The sequence below is a fragment of the Plecotus auritus genome, assembly GCF_963455305.1.
Source record: "Plecotus auritus genome assembly, chromosome: 8".
In the NCBI taxonomy this organism is placed as follows: domain Eukaryota; kingdom Metazoa; phylum Chordata; class Mammalia; order Chiroptera; family Vespertilionidae; genus Plecotus; species Plecotus auritus.
In genome coordinates, this window is record NC_137782.1 from 62,773,346 (window position 1) to 62,791,136 (window position 17,791).

Sequence of the window (17,791 nt, forward strand, 5' to 3'; positions counted from 1 at the left end):
TTCTGAGTTTCCTGAATAACATAGGAAGAGTACCTACCCCGACTGAGGGGACAGCGAGATGAGGGGGATGTGAAAACACACAAACAGCATCACTGCAGGGCAGGCGGAAGCCCCACATCCTGTTGAAGGCACTGACTCACAATTTATTCCTCAGCAACCAAACCTAACTCTGTCCCAACGTCCCCCACCATAACTGGCTGGTGTGGCTCAGTTGGTTGGAGCATTGTTCCATTCACCAAAATGTTATGGGTTCCATTCCCAGTCAGGGCATATATGGTCTCCTTCCTCTCCTGCTAAAATCAATAAAAACAGCCTGGTCAGAGCGCTCAGTTGGTTTGAGTGTCATCCTTGCACTAAATAAAAGGTTGTCAGTTGGGTTTGATCCCTAATTGGGATGCGAATGCAAGGCAATCGATCAATGTTTTTCTCTCTCTCAGCATGTCGTCGGGTGAGGAATAAGCAAAAAAACAAATAAAAATCAATAAAAGAATATCCTCAGGTGAGTAAAAAAAAAAAAAAATTACTTGGTCATGCAAAGTCTAGAACCCGGACCTCCTGCCTGCACTATACTCAATGTAGAAGTTTAGTTTCAAAGAACATTAGAAAGGGCAGTATACTCCTGTCTAACACAACAGGTTTCTCAGGAAATACACTCTAAGGACTGCCTAAACTTGCCAACACAAATACCAGACGACCAAAATTGGAAGCTGAAGTAATTCTTAGGGCTCAAGCAAACTGCATTCCAGAGAACGTCAGACTTTGGAGCCTGATAGGCTGACTCCAAACAATGCGTTGGCAGAACACTACCACTTGTGGGGAAGACCTCAGTGGTTGTCTGCGAGGGGCTGCTGTCAAAACAGGCCAATGGGGTAGCCCAGGCTGACCGGAGACTTCTACTCCCTCTGCCCAAGTCTGCAAGAATGTCTCAAACCGGGGCAGAGTACTAAAGCACTGGAACTTTCGCCTTGGCTGCCATTCTATTTAAAATAGCTTATTTAATAATTTATGAAACATAATAAAACAAGGTAAGGAAAACAGCTTCCCACTGAGGCAGGATCAGTCTATACACGCAGGAACATTGTGGTAAGTGTCACAGCAGCCAGGGTGAACAGGTCATTGTCGTGTTCCCTTTCCCTGTGACATTTCCTGACTTAATCACGAGGCTTTGGCTACGATGTAAGACAAGAAAGGTTTATTATTGTAGTCGCCATTCAAATCATCATTCCGTGAATCAGGAGGTCACGGTTTGATTCCTGGTCAGGACAGATGCCTGGGTTGTGGGCAAGAGGCAGCCAAGCAATGATTCGCTTTCATCGATGTTTCTCTCTCTCTCTCCCTTTCTTTCTGAAATCAATTAAAAAAAGACTTTTGATCACATAATGCAGCATAATGCATTTCTCACAGCAAGTAAAAATTTGGAGAAATTACATTCTCATCAATATAACCATTCACTCATCTGAAACCTGGTATCACTGCACAGTCTACAGGGTAAATTAAATAAACTATTTTCTCACAACTCAGTGTCTTTTATAGAATGCTACAGTAAAGAATTTTCCACATCCTCTGTGATGGCCACATGATATTTAGACATTTTTGTTTTACATCGCCATGCTTGGCATTGCTATATTGAAAGGGATCACTTAAAAAGATTGAGAAAATAAACTTCCTGTTGTTTAAGAAAACAAATAAACCAGCCCTAGCCAGTTTGGCTCAGTGGATAGAACGTGGGCCTGCGGACTGAAGGGTACTGGGTTCGATTCTGGTCAAGGGCATGTACCTCAGATGCAGGTTCCCTGGCCCTGGTCGGGGTGCATGCAGGAGACAACCAATAAATGTGACACATCAATGTTTCTCTCTGTCTCTCCCTTTCTCTTCCTTTCTCTAAAAACCAATGGAAAAATATCCTTGGGTGAGGATTAACAAAAAAATTTTTTTTAAATAAAGAAAACAAATCAACTAAAATGCCCATTTTTTTATAACTTCAAGAGAATGTCCCAAAGATAGCTAATTTCTCAATTAGTAGATGGAATCTACCTATTTAGAAATAAAACAGGCTTGGTGTTTTTGTCATGTGCTATTCCCATCCCCTCCCCTCTTAGTTTATTTTTATCCTCTGTGGTACAAGAGTGTCTCGTTTCTCTTAGAAGCATCATCAAGTCCTGGGCCATGGGTCTTGGAGAGTTGGGCAGGTCTGCCCCATCTGTCACTTCAACCCATAAAAGAACTACCCTATTTACAAGCAGCCCAGATGCTACAGCGGCCTCCATTTCCTGCACCCTGGCTTCAGCACTGCGAAAAGTCCCTAATCCACAGTTTCCTCACTTGTGAAATTGGAATCCAGTAACACCCACCTCCTAGAGTCATTGTGAGGATCAAAAAGACAATACACACACTTGGCTTTGTGGCTGACACACAGTACATAAGCCCACTCAGTGAAGGGGAATGTCATCATTACCATGCAATCCACAAACTCTGGTTTTACGGTGAGTTTTCAAAATTAAAACCAATATAGTAAGAATATAATACATGGTGGGGCAAAAGTAGGTTTATAGCTGTGAGTATGCAAAGCACAGAGTTTATTCTTTTTTAAAAAAATACTTTTTATTGATTTTCAGAGAGAGAGGAAGGGAGAAGAAGAATCATCAATGTGAGGGCAAAACATCGATTGGCTGCCTCTGCACACCCCCTATTGGGGATTGAACCTGCAACCTAGGTTGTGTGCCCTGACCAGGAATCCAACAGGTAACCTTTCGGTACACAGGACAAAGCCCAGCCAACTGAGCCACACCAGCCAGGGCGAAAGAGTTTATTGTATTTATTAAATATTGCATTATTTTCCATATGAACAGCTGTAAATCTACTTTTGCCCCACTTTTTAGGGTACTTCCAAAAATATAAATAACTACCTGTATAATTGGGCAGTAAAACCCTTCTGGTACTGGATAATTATAATCATGTAGTTTAAGAGCAGACGGTTCTGTCTTGCTGCCTAGCACTTGAGAAGAAAGCAGTGGGCTGGTTCACTCCAGCTGCCCAAGCCCTAGCCCCAGCCCTAGCCCCCAGGACTAACAGAACTCTGACCTCTGTTGACTCTTCTTGTTCATTTATGACAAGAAAGGCATCCTCTGCGGCCTGCCGTTTGACGTCCGCTATGGTTTGCTCCATCCGAGCTCTCTCTGTTGCAATCACTTCAAAGGCTTTTTGCTCTGCCTCAGCAACGGCTTTCTGTACTTCTGACATGGCCTGAATTTTCACCTTATTCACAGCTTCTTCTAGAAGAAAGTGACAGTAAAATCAACTGGCCGATAAATCTCTTCCCTCCCACCCCACATCATTTCTAAATAGGGACAGAACTGAAACTAGATGACTTTTTAAAAAAATACACAGGGATGAACATATGACATATGTGTTCACTTTTATTATTACACTCACTTGTCCATTCATGCAACCATTTCTTGAGTATATAGATGGAGGTGGGCACTGTACTTGGGACTGGGGACAGCTAGGTGACTAAGACATAATCTATATTCTCATAACTGTTTGTGGTAAGTATAAAGGTGGCTTAGGTGTCAATATGAGAGCCAAGAGACCCAAGGGGAAAGTGGTCAGCTTTACAAGAGTATGTGTCCTGGTTGAGATGGGAGGTGGAAATGAATTTTTGGAAAGTCTTGCATCTCATGCTAAGGAATTTGGCCCTTTTTCTAAAGAAAGTGTGAACTCTAAAGGGTACTATGCAAGAAGAAAAAAATGAAGACAGGAGAACCAATTGAGAGACTGGGACAACAATTTAGAAGAAGAGATAGAACAGTCTCTGAATTTAAGCAGAAGCAAGTAGCACAGAGTAGGGGAGGGGGGCAGAACGAGATCAGTAGCATCTAGGGGTCTGGAGGTGAAGGTAAAGGGGAAGGACGGTAGTGGTATGCAACAAAACGAATAATAAGCAAAATGCTGGGGTGGAGGCAAGAGAAGGTAGCGGTGCCTCTGGGGCATCCAGGTATAAATGAACAGGAGGCAGCTGTATATAATATTGACCCAGGTAGAGAAAAATGGGCAGGTTGCCGGGAACCCTGGACTTCCAAAGCCGTGTCCAGTTACCATTACCCCACTTGGCTCCTGGTCACTTTCTCCCATCATCATCACCCTGCATGGTTTCTATAGGATGGACACTCCAAATCAGCGGTCACCAACGGGTGGTGGTCCGTGAGGTCCGAAAGGTTGGCGACCGCTGCTCCAAATAACATACTACGCACTTGAGCCTCAGCCCTAAGTGCCAATGTAAATGACCTCCCTCCTGAGACCACAAGATGACAGAAGCCTAAGGAAACTCCCTTGTTGCTTGGCTCTTGCATGTGGCCTATGCTCAAAGGAGGTTTAAACAGAGTGTTCTAGGCCAGTGGCCGGCAAACTCACTAGTCAACAGAGTGGCAAACCGCGGCTCATGAGCCGCAGTTTGCTGACCACTGGACTAAGGGATAATACCTGCTCATGGTATAAGACAGTGGTCGGCAAACTCATTAGTCAACAGAGGGGCAAACCGCGGCTCGCGAGCCGCAGTTTGCCGACTAGGCTATCATCATAGAACTTTGCATTTTATTGCTCCAGCCTTAAGAAAGGAAAGTTTTCACCTCAAAGGCCAAACAAGAATGATGCTGAGTTGACTTGGCACTGAACACCATGCTTCCTTTACTCTTTTTAAAAAAATGTATTTTTATTGATTTCAGAGAGAGGAAGGGAGAGGGAGAGAGAGAGAGAAACAACAATGATGAGAGAGAATCATTGATTGGCTGCCTCCTACATGACCCCTACTGGGGATTAAGCCCACAACCCAAGCATGTACCTTTGACCGGAATCGAACCCGGGATCCTTCAGTCCGCAGGCCAACGTACTATCCCCTGAGCCAAACCAGCTAGGGCTCCTTTACTCTTGATAGACACACAGTTCATTGTGGCTCACCACTGCTACCTTTCATATCCTATTAGTTACCAGGTAGGTGTTAAGTTTCTCTTATTGAGCCAACATAATAATGCCCTGAAGAACATTTATCCTCTAAGTTTAAGGATCAGTAAAAATCACAGCTTGAATAACTATCTTGCTCAAGGTAATTCAAGGTCACAGGTGGCACTAGACTAGAACAAGGACTCAAACTTAGCTGGCCTTCTGCCATAATCTGGTTCTTAACCATAGTTAACCAAAGGTACCTCCCAAGTAGAAAATCACCAGTTACCACGGAGATCTTGTGCATGGTAATTTTTTGGATTGCCAGTAAAAATAAACATTTTGCAACACGTTTATTTACATTTCTCATAATTTGTTCATATATTTTGTCCATTTGTTTATTATGTTCTTGATGCTCTTGAAAGTCTTTTTGAATGACTGTATTAACTTTTTGTAGAAATAAATTTTATCTTAGGAAGAAAATAAAAAACTATATTGGACTAAAAATAAATGTTACTAGGAAAGGGAGGCAAGAAGAAAAGGCAGCTAGAATTTGGATGAGGTAAATATTAAGAATGAGATATTAATTTAAACCCCCATCTTAACACAATAAGCAGTCCCACCTTCTTCATTCTTGTAGAAACCGAGGCCTCCCCAGAACTAATTTGATGAAGCAGGGGACAGTAAAGGTGAAAGGAAAAACAGACAGTTTTTTTCAAGAGCAGAGTAAATGAAATGTGGTAGTGTGTGAGCACAGTATGTGCAGATTCTAGTGAACAGAATAGGCAGAAACGAATTAAGCTACATGGCCAGAAACAGAGACTCCAATAAACAGGGAATAAAGAGTTGGTTACTTAATGTCTGAGTGTGACCCAGAAACATGTGAAAGGGACCTGCGTGGACTGCTGGGAGGCATTCCAAAATTCTTGACCTGCAAAGTAACATGAGGGACATCCAGATGTGTGGGGAGCTGGAGGAGAGAGGCAGGAGCCTAGAGTTCTATGAGGAGGTTGTTATGAGACAACCACCTTTCCCTCAAATATGTGCTGCACACTGGCACAAATCAGTGAGTTCATGCAACCTATAAGCAGATAGGCACATACCGGTTTTTTTCCAAAATTCCACAGGTACATATCCTGTTGCTGGCCTGCTGTTGAATTCCCGCTGAGGATCTACAGAAGAGAGATAAGTAGCATGGGGTCAGAAACTATCTATGATCGGCATGTTTTCTTTTTATGAAAAACTTATCAGATCTTTCATTTACCACTTAGACTCAAAAATATATGTTCATTTAGTGCAAAAATATTATGGTAAGGGATAAAATCTGATTATAAAACAGCACACTTAATTTTTAATTTTAAATCCTCACTCGAGGATATTTTTTCCATTGATTTTTAGAGAGTGGAAGGGAGAGGGACAGACAGAAACACCAACGTGAGAGAGATGCATTGATTGGTTGCCTCCTGCACACCCCAACCAGATCTGGGGATCGAGCCTGCAACCGAGGTACATGCCCTTGACCGGAATCAAACCCGGGACTCTTCAGTACGCAGGCCAACACTCTATCCACTGAGCAAAACTGGCTAGGGCTTAATTTTTACTTTAAAAACACACACCTGCATGCCTCAGATATTAACAGTATTTCAAAGTAGTGAGATTAAAAGTGATCTCCACTTTCTTTTTACTTATCAATGTGTCCTTATTTTCCCCTCTGAACATATATGTATTTCTAAGGTACTTCGTAAAATATAAATAACTACAGATATTTATGTGTTACATATGTGTGTTTTCGTATCAAATTGAACTGAACTGTCCCCATCATGCACATGGCACTGGCAAGTGCTCTGTAGGTATGTCAGAGAATATAGCTTTTGTTTCTTGGCAGGTCTGAACCCTTACATGTGATTTAAGGAGGTTTCCTGTAAATTTCTTTAAACACTCATAAACAAACAAACAAACACCAAGCAGTGAAGAAAATAGTCTGAAGTAGAACAGTGTCAAATGTACCATAAAGAGGCATCCCAGGGGTTGCTGGGAAAGACACAGGGGTGGAGGGTGACTTATCATGTATGTTTACTGTGGTTGTAAAATATAATATTTTATAAGAAATGGTTCTATTGCTTTCAAAACTGTGAAAACTAATTAAGGTAATTTGAATGTTATTGTTTTTTAATGTTAGTGGACTCCTTCATTTTTAAAAAAATTGATTTGAGGGAGAGAGAGAGAAACACTGATATGCTGTTCCACTTATTTATGCATTCACTGTTTGATTCTTGTGTGTGCCCTGACTGGGGATGGGACCTGCAACCTTGGTGTATGGGACAATGCTGTAACCAACTGAGCTACCCAGCCAGGGCCTCCCTCATGTCCTTATACTTTGTTGAGGCTAATCTGAAAAGTAGATTTATTGCTCTGAACACTCACCAAACCATGGTGCAAAGAGGAATCAGGAGAACAGCCAGTGTGGCAGGGGAGGCCAGACCGGCACAAAACATTTGCCCAAGAGGCTTTATAAAATCGTTAGTTTTCGTGAGAATGCCTGGGAACTGGCTGCAAACTGGTCTTGGATAGAGAGAGAATTTGCACAAAGAACATACTTCCATATCCCCCTCAAGCTGTGAGAAGATAAGGAGATTTTTGTTAATCCTCCCCCAGGATAATTTCCCATTGATTTTTAGAGAGAGTAGAAGGGAGAGGGAGAGACACACAGATAGAAATATCGATGGGAGAGAGACACATCAATTGGTTGCCTCCTGCACATCTGCAACTTAGGTATGGGCCTTGACTGGAATCAAACCCAGGACCCTTCAGTCCTGGGGCCGACGCTCTATCCACTGAGCCAAACTGGCTAGGGCAAGGAGATTTTTTAATCCTGGAAAATACACGTAACACTTATCATTTTAGAGTATGAAGTATCATTCCGTGGTATTTTTTGTACATTCACAATGTTGTTCAACTATCATCCTTATCTAGTTCCAGAACATTACCATCACCCCAAAAGAGAATCCCTAAGTTTAACATTTTGATAGTATTAATACTTTTTATGATATTGTGCTCTGTAGAAAATGCTATCATCACTGCCAATAAAAAGAAAACTGAAGGGCTTTTTTCACAAAGGTGAAGTCCCTGATTCAAATCTCATACCTAAGTATGAGATTGATATAATACGGGGGGAAAATCTAGGACTGGAAGAGGCAAGGGAAAGCTCCCGACTGCGCTGAACTCCAGTTCCAGGTGAGAATCTGGGAACCCAGACTCATTCGGGGAGAAACTGGACTGTCTGGCAGTGGGCGAAACTCGAGGGAGGCTTTCTCTCAGAGGTGCTTGCAGTGATTACCAAGGGACACTGAGACCCAGGGGCCTCATAGGGCAGGGCTGACGGGAAGCCAATGATGTCTGCTCCGCCCTGAGACTCCGCCCCATCCAAGCTGAGCACAGAGGCTTTTGCAATTTTGCAAGTCTTGTCTCATAAGGGTGTCTCCAGCACAGAAGTTCTCCCAGCATAGACACAGCTGATCCTCACAGCCAATTGGCCTGGAGGACAATTCCTCCCAGTAATAGCAACAACAATCAAGACTTAACTACAACAAGGCTGTGCACACAGTCCACAAAGTGGTGCACCAAGAGTGTCCACCTCAGAAAAAAAAATGGCGGCGGAATAGACAGACGTGTCCTGAGCCTGGTCCCGGAGTAGAGAGAACAGCTGAGGGTCACATAGGAAGTGTCTGTTGGTGAGTTAAGGGACAGCTATACTCCAGGAGAAGGTGGGGGACTGCTGGACGGGGCTCCCCTGACCGGGCAGCCCCCACTGCTGCTGGGTTCCCTCCCGGAGCCACCGGATCGGACGCGGAGACCAGGCCATCTTGAAGGGGAAAGTGGATGTTATCCGGAGCCTGAAAATCTACAACTGCGGCACCCACCGAACAGCTGCGAACCCCAGAGCACAGGTCCCCAATTGGCGCAAACACGGATTCAGAGGAGCTCTACACTCCACCACGGAAAGGTTAGATTTCGCCTGGGATAAGGTGAGGTCTCTGGTCCCGGCAGGACAGAGAAACGCGCGCACTGCGGGAGCTGGAGGACCAGGGGAAGTCTGCGCCTAGAATAATCTGTGGCTGTTGGGGCTGGCATGATCCATGAATGTGGAAGGGGGTTCTCAGAGCTGCTAACAGAGGGGATCTCTAAAAAGCAACCCATTTTGATCTGATGCAGAAGGACAGCCTAAAAATTTTAAGTGTGCCGGCTGCTTGGACACGGGGTGGGGGGGGAGCGGGGGAGAAGGACTGCGCAGACTTATGTGCTTCCCAGAGTTCACACACTTGTGCTTTCTCCTCTTTAAATCCTTGCTTCTGATTGCTGAGCCCAGTGCATGGGATCACCCAGTTGGGAACACCCTAGGAGACTGCAGGGGAAAGTTGTTTTTCTGGAACCTGGGGATCGGAGTGGGGAGTGACCATCGGAGAACCAGCTCTGGAGCAGCACACTCCCACAAACCGGTATTGAGTGCCACAGGGAAAGCAGGATCTAAGCACTGGCTAGAGAGGACCTATAGACCCAGAGGTCAATCCAGAAACACTGCCACCCAGGGGATGAATCACAAATTGACTCCTGTGTAATCACAAATAAAGGAATACAACAGAGTAAGACACACTGCCTGCTTGAAAATCAGGACTGGCTTACAACACTGAGGAGCAGTGGAACGCAGGGAACTGCAATACTGGCCTGACTGGGAAACAGGCGTGCCAAACAGAACAATAGAGGAAGTGAATGACCTTCACTACTGCACATTTATTTTTTTAAATTATTTTAGTTATTTTTTTTCACTTTTACTTAAAAAACTATTTTTTTTCTTTTTTCCTCACTTGATTTTACCTTTTTAATTATTACATTTTTATTTTCAATCAGTATTATTACTACTACTATTTTACCTTTTTTTTAAAAAAGTGTCATTTTCTCTTTATTTGACTTTGAGATTAGTGTTCTACATTCTATTTTCATCTTTTCTTTAGCATAATTCTACTCTATCTCAACTCTACCTTTATGCCATCACTCTCTTCCTAACTTTTCCCCTTTTGTTGTCCTGTTTCTCTTACCCTTCTCCTGCTTTAGATTTTCCCCATTCTTTCTTTTTAACCCCCATTAAAATTTCACCCTACTTATATATCTAATTTCCAATCCCCTGCTCCGAGTTCATACACACCTCTCTCTTCTCTGTCTTCTCTATCCAAAAAATTGTTTTTCTCTCTGTCCTTTTGTTGTTGTTTGCTTGAAAGTTGATTATATCGATTTATTATGCTTGTTTGTGAGATTGTTTTGCTTATTCTTTTTATTGTTGTGTTTTTTTGTTTGCTTTGTTTTTGTTTGTTTTTTTGCTTCTGTTTTCCCTCGCCTCGCTTGATTTTAGTTGTTGCTTGTAGTTTGTATTCATCTCCCGGTACTTGTTGTTGGCATTTGCTGGGATTAGTGGCTGTTCTATTGGAGTTTTCTCCCCATATATATAGTTTGTTCCCCTGTTCTTTCTCATTCTCTTTCTTTTCTCTCTTACTTTTTTTTCTCCTTTTCCCAATTTCATTTTGGCACTCCATTCTTTCTATCTTTTTTTTTTTCCCCCTTCTCTTCTTCTTTCTCTCCTATCCCCTAGTTTACCTTTCTCTGGTGGTCACCTTTATTTGGGGTTATTAATATCGTGAATACATTTCTGTTCAGTGCCTTGTGTGTTGTACCTGGTTGTGTTGTATTTTGTGCCTTTAAATCAAAGCAGGAGAGAGAGAACTATATAACCAGACACCCGGAGAAGAGAGACCATGGGGAGACAAAGTAACAGCCTGCATATGAAAGAAAAGCAGGCATCACCAGAAAAGGAAGTAAACGAAATGGAGGCAAGCAACCTGTCAGAGAAAGAATTCAGAGAAATAGTCATAAGGTGGCTGAAAAGAATGGAAGACAAATTCGACAATATGAGTAAGAACCAAGAAGAAATGAAGAACCAAGAAGAAATGAAAAATGACATCGCTGCTGTAAAGAACTCAAGAGAAAGCATCAAGAGTAGACTAGAAGAAGCAGAGGACCGCATCAGTGAGCTAGAAGACAAGGTAGGAAAAAATACCTAAGTAGAGCAGCTTCTAGAAAAAAAAATTAAAAAGCAGGAGGAGAGCCTAAGGGAACTTTCAGACAACACGAAACAAAACAACATCCGCATAATAGGGGTTCCAGAAGAAGAGGAAACTGAGCAAGGAATAGAAAACCTGTTTGAAGAAATAATGACAGAAAACTTCCCTGATATAGGGAAGAAAAAACCCACACAAATCCAAGAAGCTCACAGAGTCCCAAGCAAAATGAACCACAAAAGACCGACGCCAAGGCACATTATAATTAAACTGGGAAACACAAACGACAAAGTAAGAATCTTAAAAGTGGTAGAGAGAGACAGAAAGTTATCTACAAAGGAACCCCCTTCAGACTAGCAACTGATTTCTCAACAGAAACTCATCAGGCCAGAAGGGACTGGAATGAAATATACAAAGTCATGCAAAGGAAGGGTCTGAATCCAAGAATACTGAACCCAGCAAGGCTATCAATCAAAATTGAAGGTGAAATCAGGAGCTTCACAGACAAAAAAGGACTAAGGGAATTTATTACCACCAAACCAGCAATGCAAGAAATGCTAAAGGGTCTGTGGAAAAAAAAAAAAAAAAAAGGAAAGAAATAGGAAGCGAAGAAGGAACACAAGGGTAAAGAATAAAAATGGCAACAAATAAGTACCTATCAATAATAACTTTAAATGTAAATGGATTAAATGCCCCAATCAAAAGACATAGGGTAACGGGTTGGATAAGAAAACACGACCCATATATCTGCTGTCTACAAGAAACCCACCTCAGAAAAAAAGACGCACACAGACTGAGGGTAAAGGGATGGAAAAAGGTTTTTCAGGCGAATGGAAATGAAAAAAAAAAAAAAAAGCTGGGGTAGCAATACTTATATCTGACAAATTAGATCTCAAAGTGAAGGACATAACAAGAGATAAGGAAGGCCACTTCATAATACTAAAGGGAGCAATCCAACAAGAAGAAATAACTCTGGTAAACATATGCACCCAATACAGGAGCACCCAAATACATAAAAAATCTCCTGGAGGATATCAAGGGAGAGACTGACAGCAATACAATAATAGTAGGAGACTTTAATACTCCACTATCACCATTGGACAAATCCTCTAAACAAAAAATCAGCAAAGAAACATCAATCCTAAATGACTCACTAGACCAGATGGAATTAATTGACATCTTCAGAACATTTCACCCCACAGCCACAGAATATACATTCTTCTCAAGTGCTCATGGGTCATTTTCAAAGATAGACCATATGTTGGGACATAGGCAAAGTCTCTTCAAATTCAAGAAGATAGAAATCATATCAAGCATCTTCTCATACCACAGTGGCATAAAACTGGAAATCAACTACAATAAAAACAATCCAAAAAAAACAAACACATGGAGACTAAACAGCATGCTATTAAACAATGACTGGGTTACCAGAGAGATCAAGGAAGAAATAAAAAACACCATGACAATGAAAACACAACAATCCAAAATCTATGTGACACAGCGAATGCAGTCTTGAGAGGGAAGTTCATAGCTCTACAAGCCTACTGCAAAAAACAAGAAACAATGGTAATAAATTACCTAACCCTACAACTCAAAGAGTTAGATAGAGAGCAACAAGAAAAGCCCAGTGTAAGCAGAAGGAAGGAAATAATAAAGATCAGAGCGGAGATAAATGATATTGAGACCAAAAAAACAAAACAAAAGATCAACAAAACCAAGAGCTGGTTCTTTGAAAGGATAAACAAGATTGATGAACCTCTAGCCAGGCTCACCAAGAAGCACAGAGAGAAGACCCAAGTAAACAAAATCAGAAATGAAAGAGGTGAAATAACAACAGACCCCACCGAAATACAAAGGATTGTTAAAAAATACTATGAACAACTCTACTCCAACAAACTGGACAACCTGGAGGAAATGGACATATTCCTAGAAAAATATAATCTTCCAAAACTCAATCAGAAAGAATCTAAACATCTCAATAGGCCAACAACTGTGGAAGAAATTGAAGCAGTTATCAAAAAGCTTCCAGCAAACAAAAGCCTGGGGACAGACGGCTTCACAGGGGAGTTTTACCAAACATTCAAGGAAGAACTAAAACTTATCCTCCTCAGACTATTCCAAAAAATTCAAGAGGAAGGAACACTTCCAAGCTCCTTCTATGAAGCCAACATCACCCTAATACCAAAATCAGATAAAGACAACACAATGAAGGAGAATTACAGGCCAATATCCCTCATGAATATAGATGCCAAAATCCTCAACAAAATTCTAGCAAATCGGATCCAGCACTACATCAGAAAGATCATACACCATGACCAAGTAGGATTTATCCCAGGAATGCAAGGATGGTACAATATCCACAAATCAATAAACGTGATACATCACATAAACAAACTGAGAGATAAAAATCACATAGTCATATCAATTGATGCAGAAAAAGCATTTGACAAAATCCAACACCCTTTCTTGATAAAAACTCTCAACAAGGTGGGAATAGCAGGATCATACCTCAACATAATAAAAGCTATATATGATAAACCCACAGCTAACATCATACTCAATGGGCAAAAACTAAAACCATTTCCCCTAAGAACAGGAACAAGACAGGGATGCCCACTCTCACCACTCCTGTTCGACATAGTATTGGAAGTATTAGCCATTGAAATTAGACAAGAAGAAGAAATAAAAGGCATCCAAATTGGAAAAGAAGAAGTAAAGCTGTCCTTATTTGCAGATGACATGATATTGTACATAAAAAACCCGAAACACTCCATCAAAAAACTAATAGACTTAGCCCTAACCGGTTTGGCTCAGTGGATAGAGCGTCAGCCTGCGGACTGAAGGGTCCCAGGTTCGATTCCCGTCAAGGGCATGTACCTTCGTTGTGGGCACATCCCCAGTAGGGGGTGTGCAGGAGGTAGCTCATCGATGTTTCTAACTCTCTATCCCTCTCTCTTCCTCTCTGGAAAAAATCAATAAAATAGGTTTAAAAAAACAACAACAACTAATAGACTTAATAAATAAATTAATTTGGCAATGTAGCAGGATACAAAATTAACGCCAAGAAATCTATGACATTTCTACATACCAATAGTGAACTTACAGAAAGAGAGACTAAAAAAGCAATCCCATTTACCATTGCACCAAAAAAATTAAGATACCTAGGAATAAACTTAACTAAAGAGGTAAAAGACCTATACGTGGAAAACTACACGACACTGAAAAAGGAGATAGAGGAAGACTTAAACAGATGGAAGAACATACCATGTTCATGGATTGGGAGACTTAACATCATTAAAATGTCCATACTACCCAAAGCAATCTATAGATTCAATGCACTCCCCATTAAATTACCAATGGCATATTTCACAGACCTAGAAAGAACTCTCCAAAAATTCATCTGGAATAAAAAAAGACCCCGAATAGCCACAGCAATCCTGAGAAAGAAGAACAAAGTAGGTGGGATCTCAATACCAGATTTCAAGCTGTATTACAAAGCCACTGTTCTCAAAACTGCCTGGTACTGGCACAAGAACAGACATATAGATCAATGGAATAGAATGGAGAACCCAGAAATCAACCCAAATCACTATGCTCAATTAATATTTGACAAAGGATGCATGAACATACGATGGAGTCAAGACAGTCTCTTCAATAATTGGTGTTGGGCCAAAACCGGTTTGGCTCAGTGGATAGAGCATCGGCCTGCGGACTGGGAGGTCCCGGGTTCGATTCCGGTCAAGGGCATGTAACTTGGTTGCGGGCACATCCCCAGTAGGGGGTGTGCAAGAGGCAGCTGATCGATGTTTCTCTTTCATCGATGTTTCTGACTATCTATCCCTCTTCCTTCCTCTCTGTAAAAAATCAATAAAATATATTAAAAAAAAAATAATTGGTGTTGGGACAATTGGACAGATACATGCAAAAAAATGAAACTAGACCACCAACTTACACCATACACAAAAATAAACTAAAAATGGATCAAGGACTTAAACACAGGACGAGAAACCATAAAAATACTAGAGGAATCTACTGCCAGAAAAATCTCTGACATATGCCGAAGCAATTTCTTCACTGATACTGCTCCTAGGGCAATGGAAACTAAAGAGAAAATAAACAAATGGGACTACATCAAAATAAAAAGCTTTTGCACAGCAAAGGAGACCATCAATAAAACAACAAGAAAGCCCACTGCATGGGAGAACATATTTGCCAGTGATATCAACGATAAGGGTTTCATCTCCAACATTTACAGGGAACTCATGCAGCTTAACAAAAAGAAGATAAACAACCCAATCAAAAAATGGGCAACTGATCTAAATAGACACTTTTCGAAAGAAGACAGAAGGAAGGCCAAGAGACATATGAAAACCTGCTCGAAGTCACTAATCATCAGAGAGATGCAAATCAAAACAACAATGTGGTGCCATCTTACACCTGTCAAAATGGATATTATCAACAAATGACAAGTGCTGGCGAGGATGCTGAGAAAAAGGAACCCTCATGCACTGCTGGTGGGAATGCAGACTGGTGTAGCCACTGTGGAGAACATTATGGAGTTTCCTCAAAAACTAAAAATGGAACTCCCATTTGACCCAGTGATTCCACTTCTAGGAATATATCCCAAGCAACTAGAAACACGAATCAGAAAGGATACATGCACCCCTATGTTCATAGCAGCACAATTCACCATAGCTAAGATTTGGAAACAGCCTAAGTGTCCATTAGCAGATGAGTGGATTAAAAAACTGTGGTACATTTACACAATGGAATACTACACTGCGGTAAAAAAGAAGTTCTTACCATTTGCAACAACATGGATGGAGATGGAGAGCATTATGCTAAGTGAAATAAGCCAGGCAGAGAAAGAGAAATATCACAGGATCTCACTCATTTGTGGAATATAATGAACAAGATAAACTGATGAACAAAAATAGATCCAGAGACAGAGAAACATCAATCAGAACGTGAAACCTCAGGGAAGGTAGGGGAGGGGGGGTAAGTGGGAGAGATCAACCAAAGGACTTATATGCATGCATATAAGCCTATAAAATGGACACAGACAACAGGGGGGTGGGGTCATGAGTGGGAGGTGGGGGGTAATGGGGGAATAAGGACACATATGTAATACCTTAATCAATAAAGAAATTTACAAAAAAAAGAAAGAAGAGTGTCCATCTCAGGTAACTGGAGAGGCTGAGCCACTAGGCCCTATAGGACACCTACTACACAAAGCTACCCTACCAGCTCAGGGAAGCAGTGAAAATGCGGAGACATAGAAACAGATCACAAATGAAAGAAATGGAGGAAAGCAAACGACTGGATATAGAGTTCAAAACCACGGTTATAAGGTTTTTCAAGAATTTCCTAGAAAAGGCCTATAAATTTAGCGAGACCCTCAAGGATATGAAAAAGGACCAACTAGAAATTAAACATACACTGACTGAAATAAAAAATATTATACAGAGACCTAACAGCAGACTAGAGAACCGCAAGAATCAAGTCAAAGATTTGAAATACAAAGAAGCAAAAAACACCCAACCGGAAAAGCAAAAAGAAAAAAGAATCCAAAAATTTGAAGATAGTGTAAGGAGCCTCTGGGACAACTTCAAGCATACCAACATCTGAATTATGGGGGTGCCAGAAGAAGAAGAGAGAGCAAGATACTGAAAACCTATTGGAAGAAATAATGACTGAAAACTCCCCCACCTGGTGAAAGAAATAGACTTACAAGTCCAGAAAGCGCACAGAACCCCAAACAAAAGGAATCCAAAGAGGACCACACCAAGACACATCATAATTAAAATGCCAAGAGCAAAAGACAAAGAGAGAATATTAAAAGCAGCAAGAGAAAAACAGTTAGTTACCTACAAGGGAGCACCCATACGACTGGCAGCTGATTTCTCAACAGAAACTATGCAGGCCAGACGGGAGGGCAAGAAATTTTCAATGTGATGAATAGCAAGAACCTACAACCAAGATTACTCTACCCAGCAAAGCTATCATTTAGAATTGAAGGGCAGTTAAAGAGCTTCACAGATAAGAAAAAGCTAAAGGAGTTCATCACCACCAAACCAGTATTATATGAAATGCTGAAAGGTATTCTTAAAGAAGAGGAAGAAGAAAAAAGTAAAGAGAAAAATTATGAACAACAAATACATATCTATCAACAAGTGAACCTAAAAATCAAGTGAATTAAAAACCTGAGGAACAGAATAAACTGGTGAATATAATAGAATCAGGGGCATAGAAAGGGAATGGACTGACAATTCTCAGGGGGGAAATGGGTGTGGGGGGTGTGGGAAGAGACTGGACAAAAATCGTACACCTATGGATGAGGACAGTGCGAGGGAGGTAAGGGCAGAGGGTGGGGTGGGAACCAGGTGGAGGGGAGCTATGGGGGGAAAAAAAGAGGAACAATTGTAATAATCTGAACAATAAAGATTTATTAAATTAAAAAAAAAAAGAGACAAGGTAATATAAGCCAAGGAGAAAGTGGATCAATTTCAACTGAGTCCTTTTTTTTCCCTAAGGAAAGCCAGTAAGAAAAGGGGGTTTTGAGTGTGTAGATAAGCAATCATGGATGTGAAATGAGAGAAGAAATACTTGTTTACTTGTGAGGACGTGGGCTGTCTTGACCAATCAAGGAAAAGCCACTCCACTTCAGTTATCAATAAACCCTTGGTCATATCCTTTGAGGACCTGCTCAGTCTCAGCAATTTTTTCTGACAAATGTAAGCAGTGAGATG

General features: G+C 41.3%; 1 protein-coding gene across 3 annotated transcripts in view; it reads right to left on the minus strand.

Annotated features, from left to right (window-relative positions):
• CBFA2T2 (CBFA2/RUNX1 partner transcriptional co-repressor 2) overlaps positions 1-17,791 on the minus strand; it is a 183,968-nt gene that overhangs the window by 4,220 nt on the left and 161,957 nt on the right. For 2 of the 3 annotated variants that reach the window (XM_080685872.1, XM_080685874.1), the window contains 2 exons: positions 6,039-6,107; positions 3,082-3,272 (listed from right to left, as the gene is read on the minus strand). In XM_080685872.1, the coding sequence (XP_080541998.1) occupies positions 3,082-3,272; positions 6,039-6,107 (260 nt within the window). The remainder of the gene's footprint in view (positions 1-3,081; positions 3,273-6,038; positions 6,108-17,791) is intronic. The other variant, XM_080685873.1, reaches the window with a different exon arrangement.